At 36.6% G+C, this 18,285-nt stretch overlaps 1 protein-coding gene across 1 annotated transcript in view; it reads right to left on the minus strand.

Moving 5' to 3' along the window:
* The window catches only part of HAUS6 (HAUS augmin like complex subunit 6), a 41,878-nt gene that overhangs the window by 21,887 nt on the left and 1,706 nt on the right, over positions 1 to 18,285 (minus strand). Inside the window, exons 2-10 of the mRNA XM_004465464.5 lie at positions 16,267 to 16,362; positions 13,685 to 13,763; positions 9,664 to 9,796; positions 9,114 to 9,261; positions 6,600 to 6,665; positions 5,849 to 5,897; positions 2,923 to 3,093; positions 1,342 to 1,535; positions 127 to 253 (exon numbers count right to left, since the gene is read on the minus strand). Coding sequence (XP_004465521.2) covers positions 127 to 253; positions 1,342 to 1,535; positions 2,923 to 3,093; positions 5,849 to 5,897; positions 6,600 to 6,665; positions 9,114 to 9,261; positions 9,664 to 9,796; positions 13,685 to 13,763; positions 16,267 to 16,362 — 1,063 coding nt within the window. The remainder of the gene's footprint in view (positions 1 to 126; positions 254 to 1,341; positions 1,536 to 2,922; positions 3,094 to 5,848; positions 5,898 to 6,599; positions 6,666 to 9,113; positions 9,262 to 9,663; positions 9,797 to 13,684; positions 13,764 to 16,266; positions 16,363 to 18,285) is intronic.

Consider the following 18,285-nt stretch of genomic DNA (forward strand, 5'->3'; position numbering starts at 1 on the left):
TTGTCCTCAGATGCAAGGAGGACAAACATACATACACATAGTACTTCTAGGTCCTTTATGACATGATAAATCAAGAGATTGCCTCACAATAAACTACTCTTCAAAAGTAAAGTCAACATTACTTACTGGAGTCCAACCTTTAATTAGACTAAAAGGAGACAGACCAAGATATTCTTTCCACTTCTTATTCCATTCTCCTTGTTTTTTAACAACAGAATGTCTTACAGTTATAAGATCTTCTTTTATTTTATTCCTGTGACAGCATAAAAAAAAATTTTTATTAAAAATATGAATACACAAAAAAGTACTGAACAATGTTTAAGAAAACAATAAGGGAAGCGGACTTGGACCAGTGGTTAGGATGTCCGTCTACCACATGGGAGGTCCACAGTTCAAACCCTGGGCCTCCTTGACCCATGTGGAGCTGGTCCACAAGCAGTGCTGACGTGTGCAAGGGGTGCCGTGCCACGCAGGGGTGTCCCCCGCGTAGGGAGCCCCACGCGCAAGGAATGCACCCCATAAGGAAAGCCGCCCAGCGCAAAAGAAAGTGCAGCCTGCACAGGAATTGTTCCGCCCACATGGAGAGCTGACACAACAAGATGATGCAACAAAAAGAAATACAGATGCTGGTGTCACTGACAGCAACAGAAGCAGACAAAGAAAAATATGCAGCAAGTAGACACAGAGAACAGACAACTAGGGCTGGAGGGATTGGGGGGAGTGGAGAGAAATAAATAAATAAAATCTTAAAAAAAAAAGATAGTTGTAGAGAAGGGAAAATAAATATAAATGAAAGTTAAAATACAGCACATATAAATGAATAAACTCTCATAAATGAATATTCAGAACCTGAGGTACCTTTTTTCCTTTTAAGACCTGAAAGCAATCATACATTTCTTACGCCATTTATCTTTATAAGACAATTGTTTTTTCTGGTTCTAGACTTCAGTCAGAATTCTATTCCCACCCTCTGTCCATTCCTGATGGCATCCCATCCCAGTCTTTCTGCTCAGATTAAAAAAATAAATAAAACACTTCTGAGGCTGTTTTATTAGTTGACCCCACAAAAGAAAAACTAGAGAAAGATTAAAATTATTTGATAAAATATTATCACTAAGGGCAAATAATTTATTCCAAAGAAAAAACTTCATTAATTTTCCTTTCTATTTATGTCTCTCCTGGGTTGATTAGAAAATAAGGTTTTTGAGTACTAGTAAAATTTTCATACTTGTCTGCCAAAGCCAAAGGGTTTTAACTATATAATAAGAGTGTTGCTGAGAAATTACCAAAATCACCTTAACTCCTCCCACAATAAAACAACAGAAGATATTTCTAGTGTACCTCATATGCTTCAGATCTGATAATCTTTCTCTCTGAAATTTGGTCTCTTTTTCAAGGTAGTGAAGGTCTATTGTTAGTCTTGCTTGGTCAGCCTGACAACGTTCATATTTCATTATTTTCAAGACTTCATTTAGTAACTGAATAACTGTTAAGAGGTTCAATTTTCCAGCCTCATAAACATTTCCTATATGCAACTAAGGATTCAGAGAAAAAAAAAGTGATGAAATACAGGTTCTTAACATAAAAGACTGCTACATAATATAGTTATGTGTTTTTACTATTACATAGAAAGTTAAACTTAAATGAAGAGTGGAAAAAAAAAAAAATCAAATGTCCTCCCCCAAAACAACTACAATAAGCAATTTTGGTACAATGAAAACAAACATTATAGAAGAATTAATATGCCAGGCCATATTTTTATATTATGCCAAAAGTTGAAAATTAGAATAAAAGAAATATAAATAGATTGAAAGCAGGAAGATATTGAGGAGAAAGAGGTTTGGGAAAGATTATAAACTGTTATTTTAACAAAGGCTACATTCAAACTTGGACCTTTTTTTTTTTTGCCTGCACAGTGTCATTATTTCAAAAACATGTGAATTAGTTGCCAACATTTTAAAAAAACTCATACATTTCACATAAAAATTACTCCTTAATTCTCCAAAGACCTCATCCCTTCCTATGTTCTCTCTATTGTTAAACCATAGTGTAATTCATTTATATATTACCTGTTGACCCCTGTAGGAATCCAAATTTGCAGACCCTGATTTTTAGGTACTCTGAATTTGATGTGTCTGTCATGCTACCTATTAAACTGAAAACTTTTCAGGGTCCAGAACAGTATTTATCTTTATATTCCTTATACTATAATCAATACCTGGCATATAGCCAATGTTTAACAAATTGTGAATTTATTAAGGGAAAAAAAGTACACTATCCAGCTCGAAATGTCCAATAATCAAATGGAAATACTTAGATGGAGTTTGGGTTGAAAGTGAGAGAAAAGAAATACCAATTTGGGAATATTATGGTATGGGAGGCCACTGAAGCCATGGAAATGGGCAAAAAATATAGGCGAATTTGTAATAAGGAAAAAAGGGCATCAAAGAAACCACTGAGAACACTTGCATCTAAAAGTTAAAGGAACCAGTGGGAAAAACTGAAAAAAAACACAGGAGAGCAGAGAATCTGAGGTCACAAAAGCTAAAGAAAAGACTTAAAAAGAAATAACTTACAGCATCAAAATAAAGAGAAACCAAGAGGATGAAGCCTCTAAAAAAAAGGCATTTGGCAATTAGGAAATCATTGGTGCTCTCTGAGAATTTATAAAGAACTATTATAGGATCATCTTCCTACTAAGTACTTTTCACATTATATGACATAGCCATTTACAGGGTATAATTGTTGGAAACAAATATATATATACCTTTAATAGTACCCCTCTTTGTGGTTTTACTAGATGTACTTAAAACAATTAATTCTGAAAGCAGTAGAAAAACATTACAATAAAAATAATATATAATATATAAAATAATTACATGAAGAGTTTTCTCAGAAGCTTTCTTAACATCAAATGCTTACCTGACACATTTGTTTTTCAATTCTGTCAAGTAAGAGTCTTGGAATATTAATGGCAACATTAGTTCCATCTAAAGTATATTGATTAACAAGACTAAGGACTGAACTAACAATGTCTATCTCTTTTTCCAAGAACATAAGTGTTTCATTCACTGAAGTCCACAATGACCGAACCTTGGAAAACAGAGACAAACAGAAAATATTAAAGTCTATACATAACTTGTAAGTACACTAAAGAAATGTATGCTCACTCTTAAGAACATAAGAAATATTCCTGGAATGATTTCTGGTAAGAAAATTAAACAACTATATTTTTATATTCTAAAGCATTGATACTATTTCCAAAGGGACTTTTAAAAATGAAGGATTTCTTAGGAGAATCTAGCTCATTATGATATTCAAAACAAATCTAAGGGGAAGCAGATGTGGCTCCGGAAGTTGGGCACCCACCTACCACATGGGAGGTTCTGGGTTCAGTTCTAGTGGCCTTCTAAAGATGAGCTGACACAACAAGATGATGCAACTCAGAGACACAATAAGGAAAAACAATGAGAGACACAACAAGCAGGGAGCAGCGGTGGCTCAAGCAATTAGGCACCTCCCTCCCACATAGGAAGTCCCAGATTCGGTTCCCTGGTGTTTCCTAAAAAGAGAAGGACACAAGGAATACACACAGAGAGGAGACAGCAAGTGCAAACAACGGGGTGGGGATGGGGGATAACGTAATAAGATAAATTTTTTTTTAAAAACCAGCAACTAAGGAATCTTATCCAACCAAGATGCAATTAGCATTCCTGTATTTTGACATGCCATCAATCCAATGGAGATTTTTCAGGGGGATGAAGAAAACATATACACCAATATTAAGAGTCATTCAAGGTTTTAAAAAAGTTAAAATGCAAAAAGGAATGCTTCTTAAAAACCAAAAAAATTTAGGCATATACTAACATGTTCACTAAAACTCATTTGCAAGACTGTTCATAGCACTTCTATTTCTAATAGTCAAAAATAGCAAACAACCCAAAGGCTCATCTGAATAAAAAGGGTAAATTGTGCTATGTTCCTACAATAGTGCACTATAAAGCACTGAAAATGAACATTACAACTACACACAATAGCATGGATAAGTATCACAAACATAATGTTGAGTGAAAGCATCTGGACACAAAAGAGTATATTCTATATACTTCAATTTATATAAAGTTCAAAAACAGGCGAAACTAGTCTTTGGTATAAGAAGTATGAAAGTGTTTACTCTTGGGGGGAAAAGAGCTTTGAATGGAAGGGAGCTCAAGGGGGTTTCTGAAGTGCTGGTAATATTCTGTTTCTTAAACTGGATGCTATTTTACATAGATATGTTCACTGTGAAAAATCATCACTCTATAAACTTATGACCTGTCAACTTTTTCTCTATATTGTGCTTCAACAGAACTTACAAAAGTGGAAGGGGAAAAGGGAAATGCAATAATTATATCCAAGTTAGGTTCTGTGGCTTTCAGTGGTACTCATAAGCAACTAAATTTCTCTAATTTAAGTGTTGCCTGGTAAGATGAAGTTGTCCCCAGAGAAAAGACTCCTCAGCTAGAAGTCTGAAGGTCTCACAGGATAGCACTTCCTTGGCAAACTTACAATGATCCAGGAGCAATGATTCTCAGATTTTTCAAGTCTAGAAATTTGATCTGGTCAACTCCTCAAAGCTGACTACTCTCAAGGAAAGTGAACATTAACCAAACTCAGAAGACTGATGAAGGTTTAATACCAACCTATTAAATTTAGTTAAGAGATATAAATTGAAAGCTCCATGAAAGAACTGACTGCCTGTTTTCTTCACTGCTGTAAGCCCAAATTTCTAAAAGAATGCCTAGCATGTGGCAAATGATAGTAAATATTAACTGAATGAGTGAATGAATGAATACTTCCTGAGGAGAGTGCCCACCTTTTCAAGGTTAAGTCATCTGTGAATCCTAAGTTAATACTCAAAGCAGTTTGGTGATCACAGAATTAGAACAAAGAGCTTCAAAGAGATTTCATCCAGGCCAAAGGAAGGCCTCCCAAAAACTCCTATCCCATATGAATCCCCACCACTGGAGGCCTCAGGCCATTTATATCCCTCAGATTCCTCTGTACTGCCAAGTCAGCCTCAGGAAATGACTCATTTTTCTTCCAGGCTTTACTCTCACTCTTCATTTACTACATATTATCTAGATACATCAATATTACTGATTAAGTTACAGTCAAGGTAAACTTTTCTTTGGTTTGAAGGACTACCATATTTAAAATACTTAAGAAACATTTAATTTTATAAATTTATTGTTTCCAGGGAAACGAATGTGGCTCAAGCAGGTGGGCTCCTGTCTACCATATGGAGGGTCCAGGATTCGATGCTCAGGGCCTCCTGGTGAAAACAAGCTGGCCCACACAGAGTCCCAGCCCATGTGGGAGTGCTGCCCCGCACAGGAGTGCCACCCCATGCAGGAGGGCTGGGTGACATGGAGAGCTGGCACAGCAAGATGACACAACAAGAGACAGAAGAGAGACAATGAGAGCACGTAGCAGAACAGGGAGCTGAGGTGGTGCAAAAAAAAGACTGCCTCTCTCCCACTCCAGAAGGCCCCAGGATTGGTTCCCAGAGCAGCCCAATGAGAATACAAGCAGACATAGAACACACAACAAATGCACAAAGAGAGCAGACAACAGGGGGCGGGCAGGGAGAAATAAATAAATAAATCTTTAAAGAAAAAAAAAGCTGTTTCCACTATGTAGGGTATAAATACAGGTAGAGTTTAATTAAAAAAAAAAAGGCAACTTTCCTACAAAAGAAACAGCAAATGAGAAATGGCAAAAAGAGAAAACATAGGAGTCCAAATGATTGAGCAAACACTGCAGATCACAAAAGGGACTCAATATCTCCCTTCAAAAATACTCTTACCTTTTGAATTTTTTCTTGTATGTTACTTTGGTCATCACAGGGTTCCATTCTAGTCAAAAATTAAATAACCTAATTAGCCATAAGAAAATCACATGATAATTTAACACCCAAAGAGCTCTTTGATCTCCAAGCCTACCCATGACAATCATTCCAATTAAAATCAGAAATTCTACCTTATAGCAAAAATAATGTATTAAAAAGAGAAATGTACTGTCAGAACTATGTTCTAGTCATATCATTATCTAGCTAAAATTTACATATTATTTTAATTAATGTTTCTAGGATTCTCAGTTTCCTCACCTATAAATTTTTTTTTTTTTTAAAGATTTATTTTTTTATTTATTTAATTCCCCTCCCCTCTCCCGGTTGTCTGTTTTCTGTGTCTTTGTGCTGCGTCTTGTTTCTTTGTCCGCTTCTGTTGTCATCAGCGGCACGGGAAGTGTGGGCGGCGCCATTCCTGGGCAGGCTGCACTTTCTTTCGCGCTGGGCGGCTCTCCTTACGGGTGCACTCCTTGCGCGTGGGGCTCCCATACGCGGGGGACACCCGTGTGGCACGGCACTCCTTGCGCGCATCAGCACTGCGCATGGGCCAGCTCCACACGGGTCAAGGAGGCCCGGGGTTTGAACCGCGGGCCTCCCATGTGGTAGACGGACGCCCTAACCACTGGGCCAAAGTCCGTTTTCCCTCACCTATAAATTTTAAGAACTGAACTAATACCTAAGGCAAGGTTCAGCTCTAAAAGTCACTTACTGTTTTATTTGGTTTTGCAGTCCTGCACATTCTAGTCTCAAATCTCGTACTTGCTTAACTGTCAATCTGAAAGATAACAATTAAAATGACAATTATAATTCCATTACGACTTAGTATGGCCCACTTTGATCTTTCCCCCTTTTCACAAAGCCTCTGGAAACTACTCAACCAAATACACCCAGCAGCCAACTATTAGACCCTCGCCTCCCTCCTAAACACACTGCTGTTAACAGAGCTGTGATCTAAAATACAGGCTGCTAATGAGATGGATCAAGTCTTCTAGGCTAGTATTTTTTTTTACTTCTTTAAATAAAAACGTTAGAGGTCAGTAATAATATCCTACTACTCTCTTATCCTTGTCTCAGATACCTAGGGGACAAATTTAAATGTTATCTAAGGCCACATTTCAGTTTTAAGGCCATTTCAAAGGCATCTGCCACAGAGTAGACACACACACACACAAAGCTTGTTGAAACAGAACAAAATGGTTAAATAAATTATAGAATATCTACTTGATAGAGTATCTATTTAATGGAATAGCTAATCAATAATTACTAAACAGACATTAAAAGTATTATACTGGGAGATGTGGCTCAAGCAATTGAGCACCTGCTTCCCACATGGGAGGTCCCAGGTTTGGTCCCCAGTACCTCCTAATAACAAACAAATAAGCAAAAAAAGCTGCTATTTCTGGTGGGGATTTTTTTCATTATTTCAATAATAATATTATTATTGAAATATTGGGGAAGAAAAACAAGGAAACATAAAAATCAACTCAGGGGAGCCAACGTGGCTCAATGGTTGAGTGTCGGCTTCCCACATATGAGGTCCCAAGTTCAATTCCCAGGCCCAACACCTAAAAAAAAAAAAAAAAAATACTATGTAGGGGCTGATAGCTAGAGGTTATGTGCTTTCTTTTTTAGATGATGAAAATGTTCTAAAACTGGTGATAGCTGCACATACTAAAAACCACTGAATTATACATTTTAAATGGGTAAATTGTATGGTATATGAACTGTATCTCAATAAAACTGTAAAAAAACCCCAAAAAAGTAATATACTATGGTAATATGGAAAAATGGACAGAATGAAATATCAAAAGAAAAAAGAATAATTACAGCTAAAAATATATTTATAATTATAAAAAGAAAAAGGACATATATTTTAACTAAAGCAATATTTTCCTTTTCTCTAAATTTTCATTTCAGTATTCCTAAAGTTTTTGTTTTTTTAGGTACCGTGGATTGAACACTGGACCGCGTACGTGGGAAGCCAGCACTCAATCACTGAGCCACAACAGCTTCCTGAGTTGGTTTTATCATGTTTTGCTTGTTGTTTATTTTTGTTTTTTTCAGGAGGCACAGGGAACCAAACCTGGGACCTCCCATGTGGGAGTCGGGTGTTCAACTGTTTGAGCCACATCTGCTCCCTAAAGTTTTAAAAGATATTATTCAGAAGTTATCTGGCTTTAGATCATGGATAAACAAAATGTGGTATATATATAAAATTGAATTTTATTCAGCCCTAAAAAGGAATGAATTCCTGATGAACTGTGAAGACAACATGCTGAGTTGAATTAAGTCAAACATAAAGTGACAAATATTATGATTCCACTTTGATCAAAGAGTTAGAATATGAAAGTTCATAAAGACAGAAAGTAGACTACAAGTTACAGGATGGGGATGGGATGGAGAATGGGGAGTTAATGCACAGTGGGTACAGGGTTTCTGTTTGGGGTGATGGGAAAGTTGTGGTTATAGATGGTGTTGAGGGTAGCACAATACTGTGAATGTGATTAATGTCAATGAGTTAAAATTGTATGTTTGTGAGTGGCTGAAATGACAAAGGTTATGTTGTATGTTTCTATAATTTTCAAAAGAGACAGAGTCTAAGAAACATTAACAACTAAATGTAATACATGATCCTAGACTGGATCTAAAAATGGAGAGAAAATGCCCAAAAGGACAATACTGGAACACATGCAAAAACTGGACTATGGACTGTAAGCTGCATATCAATGTTAAATTTCCTGAACTTGACAACTGTACTTAAGGTGGATAGGTAATTGAATTTCTTCGTTCTTAGGAAAGTATTTGGAAATATTGAGTGTTCAAGGGGTATTATTATGTATACAACCTACTCTCAAATGTTCAGAAAATATGTATATAGATGAACAGATGGAAAAGAAAGAAGGAAGGAAGGGAGGAAGGAAAGAAATGGCAAATGTGACAAAATGTTAAAAGTTGATGAGTCTAGCTAGATACTGGTTGGGGGATGTGCTGGAGATCTCTATATGGTTTTTCTATTATTTTCTGCAACTACCTTGAAAAAATAATTTGAAATTATTTCAAAATACAAATTTATTTTTAAAAAAGTAGTAGTAGTAGAAGTTATCTGGCTATAAAATGGAAAAATAATAGCCAATGGAGGCATGAATTATTTCCACTGAAGGTACACTAATGACATTTGTTTGAAGAGTAAGGAATTTTAATTGTCTATTAAAGTATTACTTACTGTGCATTTTCCTGATATTTTTTGATAACATAATCTTCTCTTTGCAAAATCTGTAAAAATCTGTTACGTGCCACATGGCATCTGGCAATACATTTATGCAAATCATGTGGCTTTACATTAGTTGTCTCTGTAAAACGTGTAGAAGAATCTACATGGAACACAAATAAGATTTGGAAAAAAAAAACTCAGACTTAAAATCTAATATCAAAAATGTTGAAATTTTGTTAATTTTAAGAAATTAAATAAACAACTTTATATAACCGACATCTCCCAAAAGCTGATAAGCTAACACACACAGATACAACTAATGTTAACAAAAGCAAAGGAAACTTTTTTTAAGTAGACAGCTTAAAAAAAGGAAATTGTTTTTACAAATTAAAAACTTTTGAATCTATTTGCCCTAAATAAGCAATGCATTCATAATTTGATGGAACCATGAACAAATAAACTGTTATATATGACCAATTATTCTTAACAAGATCTTTTTAACAACAAATTGTAAATAAAAATTTAAGAAGCAAAACAAAAAAGAATACCTACTATAACTTACTTTTAGAATTGGCCTTAATATATTTTATTGCAACATATTTTGCAAAATGATACATCAGATGAACAAACTTAGGACCACCAGGAGAAAGAAATAGTGAACCAACAACTTGAGGAAAGCTACTTCCACATTCAGCCTAGGAAAACAAGAAATAATTAAGACCTTTCGATACTATCCCTTACATTTACATCACACTGTTTTGAAGCAATTAAACAAATGTATATAAGGCTTAAACTGATTTAAAAAATTTAATAATGTTAAAATGATATACTGGATGAAAATTCTAAGACAACAGAAACTGTAGGTGCCCACCCTGATGCTCTTAGTCCTCACCATCCCTTGAACAGCAACCCAATAGCTTTCAACCATAAGCACTTGTCACTATGCCTGAAGGCCTTCTCTGGCCACTGGATTCCACTGGAATCCCTATCACAAGGCAGACATAAAGTGCCAAGGGGTTAGCAGCCCATGAACCAATGGCTGATGGGGTGGTAGGTAAATACCCTAGATCCCTCATCCCTAGGGTGAAATAATTAACTCTAAGGAGCGTTTTACTATTTCCCAGAGTTCTCCAGCAGGATTTTTTTTAAAGATTTATTTATTTATCCATCCCCTGCCCCGCCTCAGTTGTCTGTTCTCTGTGTCTATTTGCTGTATCTTCTTTGTCCACTTCTGTTGTCAGCAGCACAGGAATCTGTGTTTCTTTTTGTTGCGTCATCTTGTGGTGTCAGCTCTCCGTGTGTGCGGCACCATTCCAGGGCAGGCTGCACTTCCTTTCACGCTGGGCGGCTCTCCTTACGGGGCACACTCCTTGAGCATGGGGCTCCCCTATGCGGGGGACACCCCTGTGTGGCAGGGCACTCCTTGCGCGCATCAGCACTGCATGTGGGCCAGCTCCACATGGGTCAAGGAGGCCCGGGGTTTGAACCTCGGACCTCCCATGTGGTAGACAGATGCCCTAACCACTGGACCAAGTCCACTTCCTCCAGCAGGATTAATCCTCAGTTGCTCAGGACAGTATCTTGCTCAAAAACACAATGTATATTAGCTTCCTTCCTGTCTCATTTCCTCACTTCTCCACCAGTTTCCCAGGATCATCTCCCAAATAAACTAAAACTCACATCCTTGTCTCAGGGTCTGCACCAGGGAGAACCTAACCCAAGATAATCACCTATCCATGTTCTCTTTTCCTTCCAGAGCAGAAGACAAATCTAGCAAGATTACTGTATTACTTAGACCCCTCTAAGTTGATGGCGCTCTTAAAGGCAGGAGCATGCAGCAAAACTGCTATGATAAATCCCCTCTTCCTCAATTTTATAGAAATTATTAAGCCTGACCTCTATTTAAATTCTATTTTCCTCATACATAAACTGAGAATAACACTCTGTAATATAAAATTCTAGCCAAAAGTTGGAAACAACCCAGGTGTCCATCAACAGATGAATGGATAAACCAACTGTGGTTTATTCACACAATGGAATATTATGCAGCTGTAAGAAGAAATGAAGTCATGAAGCATATAACATGGATGAACATGGAGGTCATTATGTTGAACAAAGCAAGCCAGACACAAAAGGACAAACACTGTATGACTGCATTACTATGAACTAAATATATTGTGTAACGTATTACATGATTCCATTTATATGAAATGTAAAAATAAATCAATTTATAAATATGAAAAGTATATAATTATAAATATTTTAACATATAAAAAGATTTAACTCATTGCTTGGCACACAATATACAATCAATGTCAGTTGCCTTCTGTAGCAGTTTGATATGGTTATGAATTCCAATAGATAATGGATTATGTTTGTAATCTGGTTTATTACTGGGCATAACTGAGTTATGATTAGGGCTTTGATTGGGCCAACTCATTAGGGAATCGAGTCCCCAGCCCTTGGTGGGTGGGGACTCACAGATAAAAGGCATGGCAAAGGACAGAGTTGGAGCTTTTGATGCAAGGGTTTTTGATGTTGGAATTTGATGCTGAAGCCTTAAGATGGAGCCAAGAGAAGAACACAGAGAAAGAGAGACGGCTCCTTAGACAGGGCAAAAACCCCAGGGAGAGAGACAGAGCTGTTTGCCTGATAAGTCTATAGCTGACCTTGCGGAGAGAGGCAAAGCCAAGAAAGCCTCACAGTCTACAGCTGACCTTGTGGAGAAAACAGAGGACCTGAGCCCAGAGAGAAGCAAGACCCTGAAAGGGAAGAACCCAGGAAGCCTGAACCCTCGCAGATGGCAGCCCTCTTGCTCCAACATGTGAAAACAGACTTTGGTGACAGAAGTAACTTATACTTTATGACCTGGTATCTATAAGCTCCTACCTCTACTAAAAACCCTTTATAAAAACCACATAATTTCTGATATTTTGCATCCCCTTTGGCTGACTAATATACCTTCCTTCTGGAGATGAGTAAAAATCAAGAGCAAGAATCTGAGGCAAATGTCTAGACATAGGGCAGCAACTTGCGACCATGAGGGAACACAGCCTGAGGACAAGACCGATAAACTGAAGCTGGCAGAGAGGAAAGATGAAAAGAATCGGGATCCTCAGTGGCATGGTTATGCCCAGAGTTAACTAATCCTTTAGCCATCTTACCCTTGCATGTCTTATTGCGTACAATAATAAAGGTCTTTATTAAATAAAGAATCTGAGTCAATCATTTTTCTTATTTTTTTAGACACAGCTATGATGAAAAGACCCAGCATAGAAAATCACTGCAGCTTTAAGGACCTAGGATAACTTACATGCTCACCTGGGTCTAATTCATCTTGAGTCTAGATGTGCCCAGCATCTAGCACAATGCCCAAGCATTTTGTTTAACGTTGTTTATTCATTTCAATAACCTAGTAAAAATCAAAACTTTGCCTAGTGAAATTGTAATTCAATCTATTTTTAAACCTACCTTCAAGAAGTGTTCATGTGGTTCTATAGCATATATATATGGTACGGTATATCAAAAAAATTATTAAGAATTATACTCTTTCAAAATACTTATCAATTTCATGGAAATAAAGAAAAAAGTGGCAAGTTCAGGACCACTCAGTAAGTAAGCACAGAGTCCCAACGTATACTCTAGAGGAGCAATGATTAAAAAAGAATACTTAATGAAGAGTGCAAAGGCTTCTAAAAGTATATAAGTAATGGGAAACGGACTTTGGCCCAGTGGTTAGGGCGTCCGTCTACCATATGGGAGGTCCGCGGTTCAAACCCCGGGCCTCCTTGACCCGTGTGGAGCTGACCATGTGCAGTGCTGATGCGCGCAAGGAGTGCCGTGCCACGCAAGGGTGTCCCCGGCGTGGGGAAGCCCCACGCGCAAGGAGTGCGCCCGTGAGGAAAGTCGCCCAGCGTGAAAAGAAAGAGCAGCCTGCCCAGGAATGGCGCCGCCCACACTTCCCGTGCTGCTGACGACAACGGAAGCGGACAAAGAAACAAGACGCAGCAAATAGACACCAAGAACAGACAACCAGGGGAGGGGGGGAAATTAAATAAATAAATAAATCTTAAAAAAAAAAAAAAAAAAAAAGTATATAAGTAATAAAGTGGCTCATCCTAAAGCTCTACAACACAGGAGTCACAATTCAGTTTAACACTCCCAGGTATTCCATAACTTTAGCATAAAAGGACTGATCAGGATCATTCCATTTTGAAGCACAAGTTTGAACTTTTGAATTTTCCTAAACTCTAGGAGGACCTGGTCAAAAAAAATAATAATAAAGCCACAATTATTGATATTATTTGGGGAAAGCAAGCTAAAATAGTCTATGGTCAAAAAAGTTTTCTTTAAACAAACACTGTAATATAGACTCCCAGGATCTCCAAAACCTAATTGCAGTGCACCTCATCAGCAAAGCTTGTTTCTTAGATATGTAAATACCAACAAAAGCTATCCAAAAGTACTATTCCAATTACTATTACCTTGCCTATGCCATTAGCATTAAAAAGACTTCATCTCTAAATAATTAATGCAGTCTTTAGCTTCTTAAAGTTTGCATCTTTCAAAAAGAAAATACTTACAGAAATCTTTTTTAACCATTCATAGCAATGTTTTCGGAATTCAGTATCACTTTTTTGGTCAAATGGAGGCCAACAAAATCTTAAAAACAAAAATAAAAGCATCAGAATTATGAAAGAAATAAGCAAAATTAAAAACTTTATCTCCTAAACTAGCAGCATTAATTCTAAATGGATCAAGGCTAACATTCTTAAATTTCAACTAAAAGGAAACACCAATCTCTGAGAAACTGTTTTTTTTTCTTTATAAATATCTACAGGGTTGAGTTCAATTTAGTGCAAATAGTCAGTGATTATAAATATTAAATGAAGAAATGAATAGCTATAAAAATTACTGAAATAAAAAGGAAAACATTTGCAATGGATCCAAAGAACTAATGTGTAAAGATGGTATAAATAAATGAATATACTAAACCTAAAGAAAAAAAATTTTGCAGAAGAAAAACATAAATGGTTATATGTGAAGAGCAATGGGAAAGGAACAGCATGAGATGATTCCTAGAGATAACCTACACCACAGTCAGTGGGTGCTACTGTTTTGTGGCTAAACAACAAGATATAAAAACATGAAAAAAGGGAAGTAGATGTGGCTCAAGTGATAGGGCCTCCATCTATCATAAGGGATGACTGGGTTCGATCCCTGGGGCCTCCTGGTAAAAAAGAGAAAGCATGCCTGCGCAGCGAGCAGTGCCCTCATGGTGAGCCGAGTGCCCACGTGGTGAGCCAAGTGCTCACATGGGTGCCTGTGTGGCGAGTTGAGTGCCCAAGCATAAGCAGAGTGCCCACGCAAATGCCCGCATGGCTAAGTACCCACTCAGTGGTGAGCAAGTGCCTGCACAAGTGAGTCAAAGCAAGATGACACAATAAAAAAGAGAGACAAAGGGGAGAGTCAAGGTGAAGTGCAGCAGAGACCAGAAACTAAGGTGGCGCAATTGACAGGGAACCTCTTTCCACATCAGAGGTCCCTAGGACCAAATGCCAGTGAATCCTTAAGGAGAGAGACGTGAAGAGAAGACAAAAAGAGAAAGAACTACAGAAGATCATACAGTGAATAGACAGACAGCAAAAACAGCAGGGTGGGGGGAGGGAGCAGAGGAAGAGGAGGAAGGGAGGGAAAAGGGAAAGGGAGAGCATTTAAAAAATATATGAAAAGGGAAACTGCCGTGGCTCAATCAGCTGGGCTCCCATCTACCACTCCCATCTACCACATGGAAATCCCTGGGTTCATGTCCCAGGGCCTCCTTGCGAAGGTAAAGCTGGCCCATGCACTGCAAAGAGCTAACGGCCCGTGTGCCACGGAGAGCTGGCACAGCAAGATGATGCAACAAAAGGGAGAAAAGCAGATACAGAAAAAATGCACAGCAAATGGACACAGAAGAGAGACAGCAAAAAGAAAAGGAACAAGCTGCAAGGGGGGTAATAAACAAATCTTTAAAAAATATTTACATATGAAAAAAGAAATTTTGCTTCAGTTTTAGTCAAACTACTAGATATTATAATTTACCTATTACTTTTCCCTGATAATCAGAGTTTTGTCTAAATTTTTATTCTGAGACACAATCAAAGGTTCCATGCCTTTTAAAAATTATATAAAATACACTATATATGGATAGAATAAATTAAATATACCTTGGAAAAAGACTGAATGGCTAGAATATCAACAGTGATACTCCAATTGGTGGGTTTAGGAATGATTTTTACTTTTTTATATTTTTCTGTATTGTCTGAACTGCTTAAAATGAGCAATATTTTTTTCATAATCAGGAAAAAAAGCCAGAAAATCTACTTTAATATGGGTAAAGGACACCCTACACCTGGTTGATAGGAATTTCCAAAAAATGTTTCAAATATACCTCTTCTCCTAGGCACTCATAACTTTAAATGAAGGTAAAATATTTAGAATAAATGATAAAAAATGAAAATAATACCCTGAAGGATGGATTTGTTTGTTGCTTTTCCTATAAGAGGCTGATGACACAATATGAATATCAAAACAAACTTGAACACTTTTATAAAGAAGCCTAAATCACAAGCAAAATAACTTTCAACTAAGGTTAGTGGGTGTTCATATTTTTGTTTAGTTCTCAAACTATTTAATACTCAATAGTACATAACAAGTTAAGCTTAAGAGGAATGATTTTTGCCTACAGCAATTGATACCATATATATTACTGACAAAAATCATAAGGATTTATAGAGGATTGCAAAATGAAAAAACACAAAACAAAAAACTAGACTTACAAAAACAGAAGTAAGACATAGAGTACTTAGCAAAAAAAGTAGGTTAACATTTAGTGTACCAGTTATTTTGCCTAATAATTAAGACCAGGAAGAAAGCTAGAAATTAATTTGTAAAACAAAACCTTGCATATCTATGAAACACACAACGGTTTTTAAGATAAATGACAAAGAAAAATCAGATTTATAAAGGTTAAGCACCAAGTTTATCACACTCAAACCTAAGTTTTGTGATATCTACTCAAAAGAGTAATCAAAGGCAAAATTTGAAATTCTAGCTTATATCAAGCTAGAATTTAGATTTGAGAAGGACTACTTTAAAAAAAGAAAATGAAGTAACTTCTCACTTGAAAACTTCTTTGGTGAGAGACTGGTCCAGCGTTTGAAACAAAAAATAAGAGACTATTTGAAAAGCATCACGGTTCAGCTTATCAAACATGTTCCTAGTAGTTTAAAAGAAAAGGGAAGCAGAGAAAAAGAAAAGGAAAATGGTTAATAAAACCAAGCATCACCAGCAAACACTGTGCAAGACTTTGACACCAATTAATATTTTACATTCTCTTCAGATCAAGACAAATTTTTTATTCATGTATATCTTAGAATCAATTAAGAAAAACACACTTTAATTTTCTCATTCCTAGAGAATACAGATTAAATGGAAGAAAAATGAAAGAACTTGATTTGTTACAAAGAAAACATTCTACAGAAACAGAAGGAAAGCCTAATTAGGTGGAGAAAAAACCGTGGCCTATGATATGATGAAAATTATACCAATCAATATTTATTGAATAAAAACAATAAAAATAGCTAGCATTTATTGAGAGTTTACTATTTGTCAGTTATTATTTTAAGTTCTTACAGGTAGTACCTCATCTAATCTTTACAACAATCAAATGAGGTTAAGTGCTGTGTTAAATGCTGTAACGAAATTTATTTTAATCCTACACTAGAAAATAATTCTATGATCCTCATTTTATAGATGAGGAATCTGCAATTTAAAGAGGTTTGATAATTTGCCCAAAATCACATAACCAGAAAGTAGAAAAACAGTGACTTGAAAAAGATCATCTAACCCTAGTCCAGGGTATTTATCACTAAATTTTATTCCCAGATCATCCTTATATAATTCTAGAAAGTCCCTTGGAGTTTTTAATGTCCCAATTTCTATAACTAATCGAGATATAAAGCCCAAAACAATGTGAAAAACAAAACCTAAACTCTGTAAAAATAAATTAATTTTTAAAAAACTACACAGCTGTAAGGAACCAAAAGTTAATATAAAAGGGAATCAAATTTGATTCCAAGGAATCAGAATTAAATCAAGAAACAGTTTTTGTGACTTAGCATTATTGCTGTCTTGCTTTTATGTTCCCATGCTTGTCAAAATGTCAAATAACTCTGTTGTTTTTAGAATGTGTCTGTTCCTCAAATAAAAATGAAGTTCCAAACATTCTACCTCACCTCAAATCTGTTCTTTTCTCTTTGGCTTTTATTATAATTTGTAGAAAGATATTTACTGAAGGTTTCTTCAACCACTAGACTGAAATTCTCTAAGGGAAAAAGTTACATCTATTCTGTTCACCACTGTCCAGGTCCAATACTACTGTCTTTACTATTTGTTGGATGAACGAACTAATGAAATTACCTCTTCTTTCCATTCCCACTGCCACCTTAGTTCAGGCCTAGGTAACTGCAAAGCCCTTTGGAGCAGTTTGATATAACTGATGGATTCCAAAAAGAAATACTGGATTATGCTTGTAAATCTGTACCTTGGCATGACTGAGTTATAATTAGGGCATTGCATCCCCACTCCTTGGGGGGTGGGGACTCACAGATAAAAGGCATCACGAAGAACAGAGTTGGGGATTTCAGATGTTTGAGTTTAGGCTGAAGACCCAAGAAGTCAGCACTCAGGAAAGAGAAGCCAGCACCAGGAAGGAAGGAACCTTGAACCCAGAAAAAAGCAAGCCCCAAGAACGTAGGAACCCAGGAAGCCTGAACCCTCACACATGTCATCAGCCATCTTGCTCTAAATAGACTTTGTTGAGGGAAGTAATTTATGCTTTATGGCCTGGTACCTGTAAGCTCCTACCCCAAATAAATACCCTTTATAAAAACCAACCAATTTCTAGTATTTTGCATCAGCACCCTTTGGCTGACTAATACACCCTACTTCTCCCTCTAGTTCATTCCCTGTAATGCAACCAGAATGATTTTTTCCAAAATGCAAATCTTTTGGGTAAATACCTTGAAGTGGAGTTGCTGAGTCAAACGTTAAGTTTATGCTTAACTTTATAAGAAAAGTAGTTACCTGACTACATGCATTCATCTAAACTCATAGAACTATTCATCCAAAAAATTTAATT

Source organism: Dasypus novemcinctus, chromosome 8 (genome assembly GCF_030445035.2).
Source record: "Dasypus novemcinctus isolate mDasNov1 chromosome 8, mDasNov1.1.hap2, whole genome shotgun sequence".
Taxonomy (NCBI): domain Eukaryota; kingdom Metazoa; phylum Chordata; class Mammalia; order Cingulata; family Dasypodidae; genus Dasypus; species Dasypus novemcinctus.